The sequence below is a fragment of the Bos taurus genome, chromosome 25, assembly GCF_002263795.3.
Source record: "Bos taurus isolate L1 Dominette 01449 registration number 42190680 breed Hereford chromosome 25, ARS-UCD2.0, whole genome shotgun sequence".
Taxonomy (NCBI): domain Eukaryota; kingdom Metazoa; phylum Chordata; class Mammalia; order Artiodactyla; family Bovidae; genus Bos; species Bos taurus.
The window spans coordinates 13,658,802-13,674,180 of record NC_037352.1 but is presented as its reverse complement, the minus strand read 5'-3'; the positions used below and the strand labels follow the sequence as shown (position 1 = coordinate 13,674,180).

The window sequence follows — 15,379 nt, the reverse complement described above, 5'->3', positions numbered from 1 at the left end:
ATATGGAATTACATTACCTAGTCAAAGATTTAAACTTTAAAAATGTGTTCATCCTATAAAATGTTTTATTTCTATGTCACTTTTTAAAAATTGTAGTTGATATATGATATGATATGTTACAAGTGTACAGTATAGTGGTACCTAATTAAGGTTATACTCCATCTAGAGTTGTTATAAAATATTGGCTATATTCCCTGCGCTGTACAACATAGCCTCATGGCTTACTTCATACATAATAGTTTGTATCTCTTACTCCGCTACCCTTTGTCTTGCCTCTCCCCACTGGTAACCACTAGTTTGTTCTCTGTATCTGTGAGTCTGTTTCTTTTTTGTTATACTCACTAGTTTGTTGTGTTTTTTTTAGATTCTACATACAACTGATATCATACAGCATTTGTTTTTCTCTATCTGACTTATTTCACTTAGCATAATGCCCTCCAAGTCCATCCATGGTGTTCAAATGGCAAAATTTTATTCTTAATGGCTGAATAGTATAAAAATACTTCTTTTAAATTGAGGGTAAGATAAACCAGAAGAGTCTAGTGTTTTTTACTTTATTATATACTGATTGATTGATTTATACATTTATGTTTTTAATATTTATTTTTCCTTCATGTCAAGGCCTGTGCGGAGTCCTGGCTGGGGGTGCAGCTCTGCTCTAGGTAGTCAGTCACTTGGGGACCTAGTGTTTGTAAAATAACAAAGTACCTATATTTACTAAGATGATTATAAAGTTGTTTCTATTTTTCTTTCAAGGTGACTATCTGCTGCTCAGCATTGGTGACGCTTGAGGTTCACTAATCACAATTCTTAAGAACCAACTCTATTTACCCAAGATAAAATCCAATCATACGAGTATTGATTAGCCTCTGCAAGATAAAAGGCTCTTCTGCAGGTTCCTGAAACGTGCATATGTACACACCCTCTGCCCTCCAAGAATGTCCTTTGCACTTACTTGGTCCCTTATTCTGCACTACATTAAAGCTGATTTTTCTCTGACTTCCTAACTATACCTCTTCAATTCTTAAAACAACTCTGCTGAGACTTCCCTGGTGGTCCAGTGGCTAAGGTTCCACACTCCCAATGCAGGGGGCCTGGGTTCGATACTTGGTCAAGGAACTAGATTCCACATGTTGCGACTAAGACCTGGTGCAGCCAAATAAACAAACAATCAATAAAATTAAAAACAGCAACAACAAAACAACTGTGCTTACCTGGTACATTTTATATACAGAAGCTCAGCAGTTGCGTATATTTATTAGTTAAAAATAAATCTATAAATATTAAATGGTTTATAAATTGCTGGTTTAATCCAATTATTCTTTTTGGATTGTGGTCAAATACACAGAAATTTTTGGTGGTGCTAGTGGTAAAGAAACTGCCTGCTAATGCAGGAGACATAAGAGACACGGATTCTACCCCTGGGTCAGGAAGATCCCCTGGAGGAGGCCATGGCAGCCCACTCCAATATTCTTGCCTGGAGAATCCCATGGAAAGAGGAGCCTGGTAGGCTACAGTCCATGTGGTTGCAAAGAGTTGGATACAACTGAAGCTACTTAGCATGCAAGCATGCACACATAAAATTTACCATCTTAATCATTTTCAAAAGTACAGTTCAGTAGTGTTAAGTACATCCACACTGTTGTACAATCAATCTCCATAACCCTTTTCATCTGAAATTCTGTACCCATTAAATAACTCCCCATCCTCCCAACTATCCCCAGACTCTGGAAACCATCACTCTTCTGTCTCTGTGAGTTTGATTCTCTGACATGAGAAATCTTATATAGGTGGACTCACACAGCATATGTCTTGTTGTAACTGGCTTATTTCACTTAGCCTAATATCCTGCCATTATTCTTTTTTCCAAGTATCTGCAATGCATATAGGCTTCCAGCTTGAGTTAATTTTTTAAAATTCTGAACACAGAAATACTGAAGCATGGGACAGAAAATGGGAAGAAATATAAAAACAACTAACATTTTTGGAAGATTTGATAAAACATACCATATCACATACTTTTGCTTGTAATTGGAAATCTAAAAAAAGAAACTATCCCTATATTAGAGCATTCTTGCACAAATAATCCAATGATACAAAGGCAGAACATAAAAGGAGAACAGTCCCACATTAACTTTGATTATCATTCATCAGTTCAGTTCAGTCGCTCAGTCGTGTCTGACTCTTTGCGACCCCATGAACCACAGCATGCCAGGCCTCCCTGTCCATCACCAACTCCTGGAGTTCACCCAAACCCATGTCCATTGAGTCAGTGATGCCATCTCATTCTGTCGTCCCCTTCTCCTCCTGCCCTCAATCTTTCCCAGCATCAGGGTCTTTTCAAATGAGTCAGCTCTTCACATCAGGTGGCCAAAGTATTGGAGTTTCAGCTTCAATGTCAGTCCTTCCAATGAAAATCCAGGACTGATCTCCTTTAGGATGGACTGGTTGGATCTCCTTGCAGTCCAAGGGACTCTCAAGAGTCTTCTCCAACACCACAGTTCAAAAGCATCAATTTTTCAGTGCTCAGTTTTCTTTATAGTCCAACTCTCACATCCATACATGACCACTGGAAAAACCACAGCCTTGACTAGACGGACCTTTGTTGACAAAGTAATGTCTCTGCCTTTTAATATGCTGTCTAGGTTGGTCATAACTTTCCTTCCAAGGAGTAAGCGTCTTTTAATTTCATGGCTGCAGTCACCATCTGTAGTGATTTTGGAGCCCCTCAAAAATAAAGTCTGACACTGTTTCCACTGTTTCCCCATCTATTTGCCATGAAGTGATGGGACTGGATGCCATGATATTAGTTTTCTGAATGTTGAGCTTTAAGCCAACTTTTTCACTCTCCTCTTTCACTTTCATCAAGAGGCTCTTTAGTTCTTCTTCACTTTCTGCCATAAGGGTGGTGTCATCTGCATATCTGAGGTTATTGATATTTCTCCCAGCAATCTTGTTCCAGCTTGTGCTTCCTCCAGCCCAGCGTTTCTCATGATGTACACTGCATATAAGTTAAATAAGCAGGGTGACAATATACAGCCTTGACATGCTCCTTTTCCTATTTGGAACCAGTCTGTTGTTCCATGTCCAGTTCTAACTGTTGCTTCCTGACCTGCATACAGGTTTCTCAAGAGGCAGGTTAGGTGGTCTGGTATTCCCATCTCTTTCAGAATTTTCCACAGTTTATTGTGATCCACACAGTCAAAGGCTTTGGCATAGTCAATAAGGCAGAAATAGATGTTTTTCTGGAACTCTCTTGCTTTTTTGATGATCCAGCGGATGTTGGCAATTTGATCTCTGGTTCCTCTGCCTTTTCTAAAACCAGCTTGAACATCTGGAAGTTATCATTAATATATGCAATCAAATCAGCAGTTTTAAATCCTTGGGAAAAAGAGAAACTCCTGCTATTTAAAAAATGAACATACAAATTATAATACATTGATTGTACTAATCTTTCCGATAGCTTGATGAGGCCACACGATATCCTTAAAAAAGAAGCCACATTTTTCAATGTCCATTTCTGTGGGATTTGTACTTATATCTTTACCCAAAGTGTGTGATGTTATTTTCCACTTAGAATGCTGGAATGCTTCCACAAGAGAAATCTATTTTAAAAATCAACTTATTTTAAAACAAAGTTCATTTGGCTGTTCAACAAACTGTTCATTGGCACAGTTTATTATAGCTTAAAATTCTGATAATGTCTTTATTATCTGAGGCTGGAATATTCTCCCCAACCCTGAAATGTATACTTGGCAGAGGCAGTCTGGTTACGTTTGCTGGTCTAAGATAGGTCAGGACTCCGGGTGGAGGTTTCCAAAATGAGGTTAAGGTAAGTATTTGTGCTTTTATAAACTTGGTGTTGAAATCTGAAGGAATACTGGTGGGTTCTGGAAAGAAAAAAGCAATTTTGAGATGAGAGTGGAACAAAAAAATTAAAGAGTTGTTGATTTTCATTCTCTCTGGAAGTAGAGCTTTAAATGGAGAACTAAGCCACAGACTGATCTGGGGTATTACAGCTCGTTATGACTAACAGGCTTAAGAAAAAAGCTCATTAATAACTACTGCTTGCAGGAAAAGTGTATAGTATACACCTTATAACAAATTATACATTAATTATATATCAATTCCAGCTTCTCCATTTATATGACATTGAAAAAATTACATAACCTTCCAAAATCAAATCTCCTTTCCTTAAAGTAGAGATAAGAGTGGTGCCTGTCTCTGTTGTGACAGATGAGATAAAGCCTGTAAGTTACTTGGCACAGGGGGTAATGTATGATGAACACCCAATAAATGCTGATGCTAGCTACTATTATTAACAAATGCCCCGTGTATGTGTATGTTGATTCTGAATTATACAAAATGGGAACACAAAGATGAATAAAACAATGGTGAATGAGATCCTCATGGTCTAGTGGAGAAGTGACTACTACTATATTAAAGAGGCAGTGAATCTGGGACTTCCCTGGGGGTCGAGAGGCTAAGACTCCATGTTCTCAAGTAGGGGGCCCAGAATCAATCCCTGGTCAGGGAACTAGATCTCACATGCCACAACTAGAGATCCCCTGCAGCCAAATAAATGTTGTGTTTTTTTTTTAAAGAAGAAGAAAAGAGGCAATGAGTCATCTGAGGATCAAATCAAGATTTTTCTTTAAGCATTTTATGAATTATAGCATAATTTTTATTATTATTATTCTAGATCAGGGTTTCTCAACCTCATACTGATGATGTTGGATAGTTCTGTGCTGCGAAAGGGCTGGCCTGAGGATGAGATGGCTGGATGGCATCACTGACTCGATGGACGTGAGTCTGGGTGAACTCCGGGAGTTGGTGATGGACAGGGAGGCCTGGCGTGCTGCGATTCATGGGGTCGCAAAGAGTCGGACATGAGTGAGCGACTGAACTGAACTGAGCAGTTTAGGATCTGGCAGCACCTCTGGCCTCCACTCACCAGCTGCCAGCAGCACCTCTTCCCACTCTCCACATCTGCACTGCTGTGGGCTGTGGCTGCGAGCCTCCAAGACCAAACCCAGGCTTCAGTTTCTACTCCTGCTCTCCCCAGAGCTCCCAGGGCCTGCCTGTCTGGCCAGCGGTCTGCTCAGGGCCTGAACATTACCACCTGAACATTCTAAACTCCACTGTCGGCAGATGGCAGGCATCCAATGGTGGAATCGCAATCGGGGAGTCAGGAACTGGGCAGACCAGATCTCCTCCAGCCAGCAGATGACCAGGAGATGGGCCAGCTTCTCCGAGAGGAGAGAATGGCACCCTGGGACCTGGGTGTCACTGGGGCAGAGTGAAGTACAGCATTTTGCCTGTGAACCTGACTGGCCAGGCCAGTCTCCTTCTGCCTTAGGCCAGCTGCTCTTGGTCAGGTGGATGATTCCAGCTGAGGCAACTGGAGTCAAAGCAGCTGTACAACCCACCGCCCAGTGAGTAGGAATGGGGGTGGGGGTGCGCGGGAGCAGTTACTCTCTTGTTATATAAGCAGCCACGTAATAGCCCAGATTTTCCCTTTTGACTCACCGAGCCTAAAATATTTATCATCCGGGCTTTTATAGAAAAAAATATTGCCAGCCTCCATTTTATTTTATTTATTTATTTTTCACCGCATGGCATGTAGGACCTCAGTTCCCTGACCAGGGATCAAACCTGGGCCCCCTGCATTGTAAGCGTGGAGCCTTAACCACTGGCCCACCAGGGAAGTCTCAGCTCCGTGTTAGATAAGCACTCATCTTACTGTCAATACAGAAAAATGTATCAAAACAGTGTCATGCTACCTGATGGTATCGTGAGACAGGAAGACAAGAGCATAGCCATTTTGGAAAAGGACCGGGAAGGGCCTTGAGAAAAACAGGCCTTGTGAGCTAAGAACAAAGGCCCCAGGGGTCTGGGGCCCAGAGACAAAAAACAGGGACCGGAAGGAACGAAAGATTAACTTTATCTCTGTTACACTAAGGAGTATACCTAGTTGCCACAAGACTATAAATTGTAACCTTATCTGTTCCTGTGCTTTCCTACAGAAAATTCTCATGCATTTCTTCCCCCTCACAGAAGCACTCCCTATTGCTGATAGCCATCACAGAGCCACCTGCTGATAATCAAAGAAAGTTGACAATTTCTGGAAGTCTTCAGTGCTCTATCAGACAAACCCTCCCTTTTGTCCTAAAAGCAACTCACCCTTTCTACTCCAGGAGCTGAGAGTTTTGTTTTGTAGTTGTGTGTTTTTTTCGTTGCCACTTTTTCCTTTGTGCACAAGCTATCTCTTTTAATAAAAAGCTTTTCTTGGGACTTCCCTGGTGGTACAGTGGATAAGAATCCACCCGCCAATGCAAGGGACATAGGTTCGATCCCCAGTCCAGGAAGATTCCACATGACATGGAGCAACTAAGCCCATGAGCCACAATTGCTGAAGCCCCCACACCAAAGAGCCTGTGCTCTGCAACAAGAGAAGCCACTGCAATAAGAAACCCGTGCACAACTAGAGAGTGACCCCCACTTGTTGCAGCTAGAGAAAGCCTGCACACAGCAACGAAGACCCAGCACAGCCAAAATATAAATACATACAGAAATAAGTAAATAAATTATATATATATATAAAAGCTTTTGTTGCCTAAGCTTTCCTTTCCTTGGGGAAACGATACTCATTTCTATGGTAGTACTGTCCAAGAAGCTAGAAAGGGCCTGGCAACAATCTTTGTAGCCAAAGTAAAGTGTTATGCCCAAGTAAATAAACACCTGATGAATACCCATGGAGCCTACACTCTAGTTAGAAACTGTTGCTAACATCAAAGAGGGTTATTTTCAGCTTAGAACTAACCGGGAGAGAATTCAGCAATTATTCGCTAATTATTGGCCTACTGCCATTACTTTATAACAGAGCACACAGGTAGAATTACGAACATAATTACCCTTCTTAAAAAGCCAGCAAGGGGACTTCCTGGTGGTACGGTGGATAAGAATCCACCTGCCAATGCAGGAGAAACCGGTTCAATCCCTGGTGTGGGAAGATCCCACAAGCCACGGAGCAACAAAGCCCTTGCGCCTACAGCCTGCGCTCTGCAACAAGACAAGCCACTGCAATGAGAAGCCTGTGCGCTGCAATGAAGAGTAGCTCCTGCTTGCTGCAATGAAGAGTAGCTCCTGCTTGCTGCAACAAGAGAAAGCCCATGTAGGGCAACAAAGACCCAGAACAACCAAAAATAAATAAGCAATTTTTTAAAAAGAAGGCCTGCAAAGATTTCTCACCCCTCAATTTTGGAGTCCCAGGCACTCTTTTTCATGGTAAAGACTGCTTTATTGGTGGCAGTTCAGTTCAGTTCAGTCGCTCAGTCGTGTCCGACTCTCTGCGACCCCATGAATCACAGCACGCCAGGCCTCCCTGTTCATCACCAACTCCTGGAGTTCACCCAGACTCACGTCCATCGAGTCAGTGATGCCATCCAGCCATCTCACCCTCTGTCGTTCCCTTCTCCTTCTGCCCCCAATCCCTCCCAGCATCAGAGTCTTTTCCAAAGAGTCAACTCTTCGCATGAGGTGGCCGAAGTACTGGAGTTTCAGCTTTAGCATCATTCCTTCCAAAGAACACCCAGGGCTGATCTCCTTTAGAATGGACTAGTTGGATCTCCTTGCAGTCCAAGGGACTCTCAAGAGTATTCTCCAACACCACAGTTCAAAAGCATCAATTCTTCGGCGCTCAGCCTTCTTCACAGTCCAACTCTCACATCCATACATGACCACTGGAAAAACCATAGCCTTGACTAGACGAACCTTTGTTGGCAAAGTAATGTCTCTGCTTTTGAATATGCTATCTAGGTTGGTCGTAACTTTCCTTCCAAGGAGTAAGCATCTTTTAATTTCATGGCTGCAGTCACCATCTGCAGTGATTTTGGAGCCCAAAAAAATAAAGTCTGACACTGTTTCCACTGTTTCCCCATCTATTTCCCATGAAGTGATGGGACCGGATGCCATGATCTCCGTTTTCTGAATGTTGAGCTTTAAGCCAACTTTTTCACTCTCCACTTTCACTTTCATCAAGAGGTTTTTTAGTTCCTCTTCACTTTCTGCCATAAGGGTGGTGTCATCTGCATATCTGAGGTTATTGATATTTCTTCCAGCAATCTGGTGGCGGTTAGTACAAGTCAATAAATATTGATCCCCGCAAAACTCAGTTATTTATCAGATTACTGGTTCACAGTGAGCTGAACGGAGTTGAGTCAAGTGACTGCTGGGAGGATAAACTGAAGCCAATCCTGCCTCTTGGGAAATGAAGTCATAGTCAGTTGATATATGGCATATGCCATTCCATCAACTCTAAGAATCATGGTGGCTCTATACAGGACAGCATCAGCTATCCCACCTTTCAGATGCACTGGAATGCCATTACCTTCCTGAAACAGCTTTTGTTTCCCTGGAACCTTATGCTCAAACTGCCTGTGTGAAGCAGTACTCATGGTCCTCTGGGTAATCTGACAAGGAGCCAGCAGATACTGCAGCATCTTGGCTCAGTTACTGCCCACTAACCTCGACAACTGACCACCAGGAACGAAAATCCCCAAGCACTCTTGACTACAGCCTCAGATTATCCTTTCCCAAGTGTGTCCCCAGCAGGTCATGGACTGTTAAACCTCTGAGCCTTTCTGTTGATTTTTCCCCATGCATGCAATGTTCTTTCCGTCTTCTTAATCCAATGGATACCTCTGGGTCTTCGTTGCTACACACAGGCTTTAGATCAAAAATCCCTCACCCAGCCCACACCTGTATTCTGGAAGACTGAGTAGACTTGTGTTACAGCACTTGCTGTGTATATGTGTGCTCAGTCACTCAGTTATGTTCTTCTCTTTGCGACCCCATAGACTGTAGCCCACCAGCTCCTCTGTCCATGCGGTTTTCCAGGCAAGAATACTGAGTAGGTTGCTGTTTCCTCCTCCAGGGGATCTTCACTGTGTAATTATTTCTAGATCTGCCTCCCTTGATAAACAGTGAGTGCTTGGAGAACAGGGGCACCTTATCTCTGAATCTCTAACACCTAATGGAATGCCTGGCACTTGACAGAAATTCAACAAATGCCAGGCCAATGAATTAATTATTTGAAAGGCACTGCATGGCAGTTCCTGTCAAAAATAAGGGGTAGACACAAGGCTACCCCTTCTTCTTCCTTGTCTAAAGTGGTTCTTCTCTTTAGAGAACATGGTCTCTAAGCTTTCTGATGGCAAGGTCTGCAACCTTTGTGTTTATTTGTGATCACCATTATTCTTGGCACTTAGTAAATGCTCCTTCAAGAATTATATGGAGAATTACTTCAATCATACGATTAATGGGAAAATGATCTTTTTCAATAACACTAAATCCTTAACTTATGGAATTATTACAATTTGTTACTATTTTGCTCTTTAAAAAAAAGAAACCTAAATCACTGAGTGTGTTTCATTTTAGAATCCACGAGTCCAAATTGTACAAAAATCAAACAAGCTAAAATGCTTTGCCCCTATGATTATCTATAGAATATGTGTGTGTGTGTGTGTGTGTGTGTGTGTGTGTGTGTGTTTAGAAACTGTTACACATTCTGTTAAAGGTGAATTGGAGAAAACTGTAAGGAAATTAAGGGTTTGACTTCCACCTAATAGCTGTATTTCACGTCAGAGATGAAACCAGTCAATATGAACACCTTCTTGAATATGTTGGTAGCATGTGAACAGGAGCATTAACATCATCTCAAGGTATTGCTCTGCTCCATGCTCTTCCTCCTTGCCCCCCAAGGAATTTATCAAATGGGGTCAGAGACAAAGACCAGTATACTGACACACTGCACTTAAACCATTGAGAAGCAGTGTTTTAAAGGTCACCAATTTTGACCTTCACATGATCTCTCCTATTGTTCTAACTGACAGGGGGTCAGTTGGGAGTTAAATGAACCTCCTCCTCAGCTGTCTTAACCATAACATTCATCTCATAGGTCAGCATAAAGGGTCTTGTGATTCAGTACACATAACCACATGTGTACTATGGTACATAAGCATATATGATTTAATACAAATAACAAAATGTTTTCCAAATCTCAGAATCTTTACAAGTTTCAGGCCATGATTAATTTTAACCTTTATGTTGACACATGTAAAATAATTTTACTTAAGTAAATGGATTTCAAAAAGCAACCATCACTACCATGAACAAAGAAACTGTTATAATACTGGGCATAGATAGAAGTTATCCACTAAAATAACTTTGTTAATATGAATGGTATTAAGTCCTAGCCAGGTGCCGGTGTTGCCTACCAAAGCCTTACAGAGGTGTTAGAGATCAGTAACCCCAAACTAATAAAATATATTCATATAATCAAAAAGATTGAAAAAGAACTGAAAAGACCTTTCCCACCGGAAGGCTCACTGCTATTTGTGCTGTGTCTTGTACCACCTAAACTCATCTTGTTTCAGAAACATTGTAGAATCTCCCCACCTTCACACCCCCCGAAGCCTCAGAACTCCTGAGTGAAGGTAATTAACACCTTTCGGCTGGTAGAGCCATAAAGCCTTAACAACAACTCATCCACTCAGAGCACTAGGTTTCAAAAACCTACTGCCACCAGGGAAGTCCTATTCAAAAACCTACCTAAGTTCAAATAATCGAATCGCTGAAGGAACAGGCCAGTTCACCTCCAGTAACTTTGTGTGTCTGAACAGAGGCGGTTGAGGAAACCACCAGGACACGGACCTGGAAACAATTAAGGAATACTGAAGGTATTCCTTCTAAATCACTTACTTGGCGGAGGCCTGAGGGCCACTCAGAGGGCTGGGGTCTGCTTCTGTCCTAGATGGAGTGACTCTTCTTCCCTCGGGCCAGGGTGGGGGTCCTCCCGGAGGGCACTGACTGCTGGGCTTGAGCAGCTGGAGCTGGAGACTGAGGAGGCAGGGCTGCAGCGTCCGGACGGTTCTGACTTAGCTCCTGGTCCGCTGGTGGCGGGGTCTCAAGATCAACTGGCTGTGTGTGAAACTCCCAGGCAGATGGAGGCTGGCTTGGTCTAATTTCCTGGACTAAAGAGCTGCTCTGGGAGGCCTGCTGGGTGTGATACGTGGCCTGAAGGTCCAGAATAGCCTGGACTACCTGAAGGTCCACAGGCTGGGTCTGCAAAGACTCGGTGGGCAGAACCTGGAGCAGAGAGATGGTGGCCAGACTCTGGGCCTGGGAGGCCTGAAGAGGTGGTGGTCCAGTTTGACAGACCTCCAAAAGATTCTGAAGCTGCTGCTGAGAGGCCACAGGCACCAAGGAGTGGCCCTCAGAGGCCACAGGCACTGGGAGCTGGCTTTGAGAGGCCACAGGCACCAGAGGATGGCTCTGAGAGGTCCTAGGCATCAGGGGGTAACTCTGAGAGGCTCTAGGCACCAGGGGGTGGCCCTCAGAGGCCACAGGTACCAGGGGGTGGCCCTCAGAGGCCACAGGCACCGGAAGCTGGCTCTGAGAGGTCCTAAGCACCAGGGGGTAGCTCTGAGAGATCCTAGGCTCCAGGGGGTGGCTCTGCGAGGTCCTAGGCACCAGGGGGTGGCTCTGAGAGGTTCTAGGCACCAGGGGCTGGCCCTTAGCGGCCACAGGTATCAGGGGTTGGCCCTCAGAGGCCACAGGCACCGGGAGCTGGACTTGAGAGGTCACAGGCACCGGGGGATGGCTCTCAGAGGTCACAGGCACCAGGGGGTGGCTCTCAGAGGCCACAGGCACCAGGGGGTGGCTCTCAGAGGCCACAGGCACCAGAGGGTGGCCCTCAGAGGCCACAGGCACTGGGAGCTGGCTCTGAGAGGTCCTAGGCATCAGGGGGTGGCTCTGAGAGGTAAGGATGGTCAGAGGCTGACTTGCAAAGGACGAGGAGACAACAGGCAGGCTCTTAGAGGCAAAGACCACCTGAGGCTGAATAGTAGAAGTCAGGGGGACAACAGGCTGTCTTGTAGAAGCAAGAGTGACTGCAGGGGCCTGGCTTGTAGAGGAAACTACAGGCTGGCTTTTAGAAGTCAGGAGACGTGGAGGCTGGCTAGTAGAGGCCAAAGGGGCTGCAAGCTGGCTCACAGAGACAAGAGTCACTGCAAGGGGCTGGCTCGTAGAGACCAAGTCTACTACAGGCTGGCTCTTCGAAGTCAGAATAGGGGCAGTTTGGCTCATAGAGGCCAAGGAGACTACGGGCAGGCTCTTAGAAGTCAGGATGACTGGAGTTGGAGCCTGCTCCAGAGGAGATGGCGTAAATGGCTGCACCAGATTGGTCGATGGTCCCTTAACGAACTTTGGGAGACTAGCCTCACGGCCCAGGTCACCAGCATCGGGCACCTGGGAGCCAGCTTCCTTTAAAATTTTGACAGCTTCAGGTTTGGGGAGATCCTTGCTGCCAAAGTCCTGAGGCTCGCCCTTCTCCGCAGCCCCTTCTGCCCGGTCTTCGTCTTGGTCTAGCTGGCTTTCGACCTGGCCCGTGACGGTCATATCCAGAGATGTCCGCCCTTTCAGGAACCTCTGGCGTTGTCGCCGCCGCCGCCGTATCCGCATAAAGGTGTTGGAAACGCTGCCTATGGTTAAAGTGAAGCGGTTGCTGATGGTCTGGCTCAGGACTTCCAGCGTGTAGGCAGAGGGCAGGCGGTAGGGGCTGTTGAAGGCCTCTTCAGAAGACAGTTCGATGTTACCGCTGTACCAGAAAGTCCACCAGAGGAGGCTGAGGAAGACGATGCTGGCACCCAGGTAGAGCAACATGTCATAGTAGAGTATACGGGTAAAGACCCCAGTGAACAGCATGGCCGCGCCCACCGTGTCGAAGGTGATGCCCAGCCAAAAGAAATGCTTGCAGCGGCCCAAGCACGACCGCTTCTCGATCTTGGCGACGTGGTTAACCGAAACCTCCATGAGCCCCGACTGTCGCTGTCGCCGCCGCCGCCGCCGGGTCCGCAGAAGCTACCAGGCAAGCGGCGTCGCCACAGGCCGGCAGGGGCCGCTGGGTCGCCACGGCGACGCGTTGGGGGCGCGCCAAGAAGGAGGCAGGACAAGCGTTCGGGAAAGCTCGGCCGCCGCCCACTTGCGCGGAGAGGCGGGGCGGGGTGGGGGAGGCGTCGCTCCAGAGCCGGGCGCATGCGCAGTCTGCCCCAAGGCGGTCTGTCCCAAGGCGGTGCCCCGCCCCCGACCCGGGCCGCTTTTCCCCACGCGCGCAGTGTTTGCTCGGCGTGCTCCAGTCGCGTGTGCGTGTGCCGCCTGGGACCTTCGGAGAGCCAAGAGTTCACCTCACGTGCTCTGTGTCCCCGCCGTAGGAAGACATCTACATTCTTTCCTTCGAGCCCCCGCCTTCTAGAACGGGGGCGAAATCCTGAAGGAGAGCAAAGGGCAAGGACTCTGTCAGTAACTTCCACTTCCCAGCTAGGAATGCAGCTTGGTGTCAGGTGCTACCACTTTCAGAGTTAAAGGCTTCCCCTGGTTTTGGTGAAGGGTCTGTTGATAGATATCTTAATTCGGATCTTAGCTATTTGCCTCCTAGTGACTGGGCGATTACTTGCTTGCCTGGAGAGCAGACCTAGAGATGAATTCCCCAGCCCCTGCCCCGTCTTTTAAGTTTCTTCTGTTTTAATTTTCCTTCCAATTTTTTTAGTTTTGAGTTTTATTTTGGTGGGGTTGTTTTTTTTTTTTTTTTTTTTGGCCACTCCGTGAGGCATGTGGGATCTTAGTTCCTCTACCAAGAATGGAACCCCTGCCCCCTGCAGTTGAAGCACAGTCTTAACCAGTGGACCACCAAGGAAATTTTAATTTTCCTTATAGTGTTAAATTAGTTGAAAAAATTTGAAAAATGGGTGTATTTAATTTACATTGTTTTGAGTTTATTGTAGAGTATTTGTAACAAAACCAGAATTTGTTACAATTTTACATTCGTGGTCTTAATGGAAACAAACAATAATACTATTAAAATACACTTCTTAGTGTATCTTGTTTTAAATGGAAAATTGCCTCATTTTACAGTTTTTCAACATAGTAACTCATTAACATCTCCCCACCCACCCCAAGCTGCACCCAGGGGCTTATGGGATCTCAGCTCCCCCACTAAGGATTGAACCCAGACCCTGACAGGGAAAGCACCATGTCATTACCACTGAACTACCAGAGAGGTTACAAACCACAGGATATTTTTGAGGAAATAATTTTTTTAAGTTATTCTTTTTATGGAAGAAATGTTTGCTTTACTTCCTGATAGTAAAAAGTAGTTCTTATACAGGAGCACAGATCAAAGCCTTTCAGAAGTGGATTGTTAAAAATCAATGGTGTGGCGGGTCCTTGATATGAGATAGGGATTAGGTAATTATAACAATATAGTTTCTCAGAGAAAGCCATTTTCACACCCCAGATTAGTATTTTTTTCTTTAGTAAGTCAATAACTTAATTAACTTATTGATTGCTTTATTGGCTGGGAAGGCATTCATCAACCAGAAGAAAAATGAGCAACTGCTTATTAACTTTCCAGTAGCTAACATGATATTACTACTGCTACTAAGTCGCTTCAGTCGTGTCCAACTCTGTGCGACCCCATAGACAGCAGCCCACCAGGCTCCCCCGTCCCTGGGATTCTCCAAGCAAGAACAACTGGAGTGGGTTGCCATTTCCTTCTCCAGTGCATGAAAATGAAAAGTGTAAGTGAAGTCGCTCAGTCGTATCCGACTCTTAGCGACTCCATGGACTGCAGCCTACCAGGCTCCTCCATCCATGGGATTTTCCAGGCAAAAGTACTGGAGTGGGGTGCCATTGCCTTCTCTGATACTACCTGGATTTAAATCTCAGAAATAATAGATTTCTTTTACATGATAATGCCTTTTAGTTGAGAGGTGCTGATCTCTCTTTGGTTTTACATAGTGCTAATATACCATGGGGTCATGAAAGAGTCAGACACAACTTAGCGACTAAACAACAAGAAATATACCGTGACATAATGTGACATACTTTAAGCTGCACTTTGAAAATTGCAGTATGTAGTTGATTTACAATGTTAACGTTAATTTCTGCTGTATAGCAAAGTAATTCATATCTATATCTATCTGTATATGAAAGTGAGGTGAAAGTCACTCACTCGTGTCCGACTCTTCGACCCCATGGAATATATATACTGTCCTTAGAATTCTCCAGGCTAGAATAGTAGAGTGGGTAGCATTTCCCTTCTCCAGGGAATCTTCCCAACCCAGGAATCAAACCCAGGTCTCCCACATTGCAGGCAGATTCTTAACCAGCTGAGCCAGAAGATATTTTATATTTTACATTCTTTTCCATTATGGATAGAAAAGGCAGAGAAACCAGAGATCAAATTGCCAACATCCATTGGATCATAGAAAAAGCAGAAGTCCAGGAAAACATCCACTTCTGCTTTGTTGACTGCTTCTGC

General features: G+C 44.8%; 2 protein-coding genes across 2 annotated transcripts; both read right to left on the bottom strand.

Annotated features, from left to right (window-relative positions):
• Positions 1-1,283: 1,283 nt before the first annotated feature.
• Positions 1,284-13,833, bottom strand: LOC101902664 (MAGE-like protein 2). The gene is made up of 2 exons (XM_005224773.5): positions 10,762-13,833; positions 1,284-3,890 (listed from the first exon to the last, which is right to left on the bottom strand). Exon 1 carries the CDS (start codon positions 12,871-12,873, stop codon positions 10,810-10,812), a length of 2,064 nt encoding a protein of 687 aa, XP_005224830.1. The 5' UTR covers positions 12,874-13,833; the 3' UTR covers positions 1,284-3,890; positions 10,762-10,809.
• Positions 3,897-10,751, bottom strand: LOC132343845 (cytochrome c oxidase subunit 7A2, mitochondrial-like). Its single transcript, XM_059881549.1, has one exon. The coding sequence runs from the start codon at positions 8,499-8,501 to the stop codon at positions 8,220-8,222; it is 282 nt and encodes a 93-aa protein (XP_059737532.1). The 5' UTR covers positions 8,502-10,751; the 3' UTR covers positions 3,897-8,219.
• Positions 13,834-15,379: the final 1,546 nt, after the last annotated feature.

Excerpts from the sequence above, each read along its gene's own strand:
- LOC132343845 (XM_059881549.1), bottom strand. The coding sequence starts at position 8,501 with ATGCTGCAGTATCTGCTGGCTCCTTGTCAGATTACCCAGAGGACCATG.
- LOC101902664 (XM_005224773.5), bottom strand. The coding sequence starts at position 12,873 with ATGGAGGTTTCGGTTAACCACGTCGCCAAGATCGAGAAGCGGTCGTGC.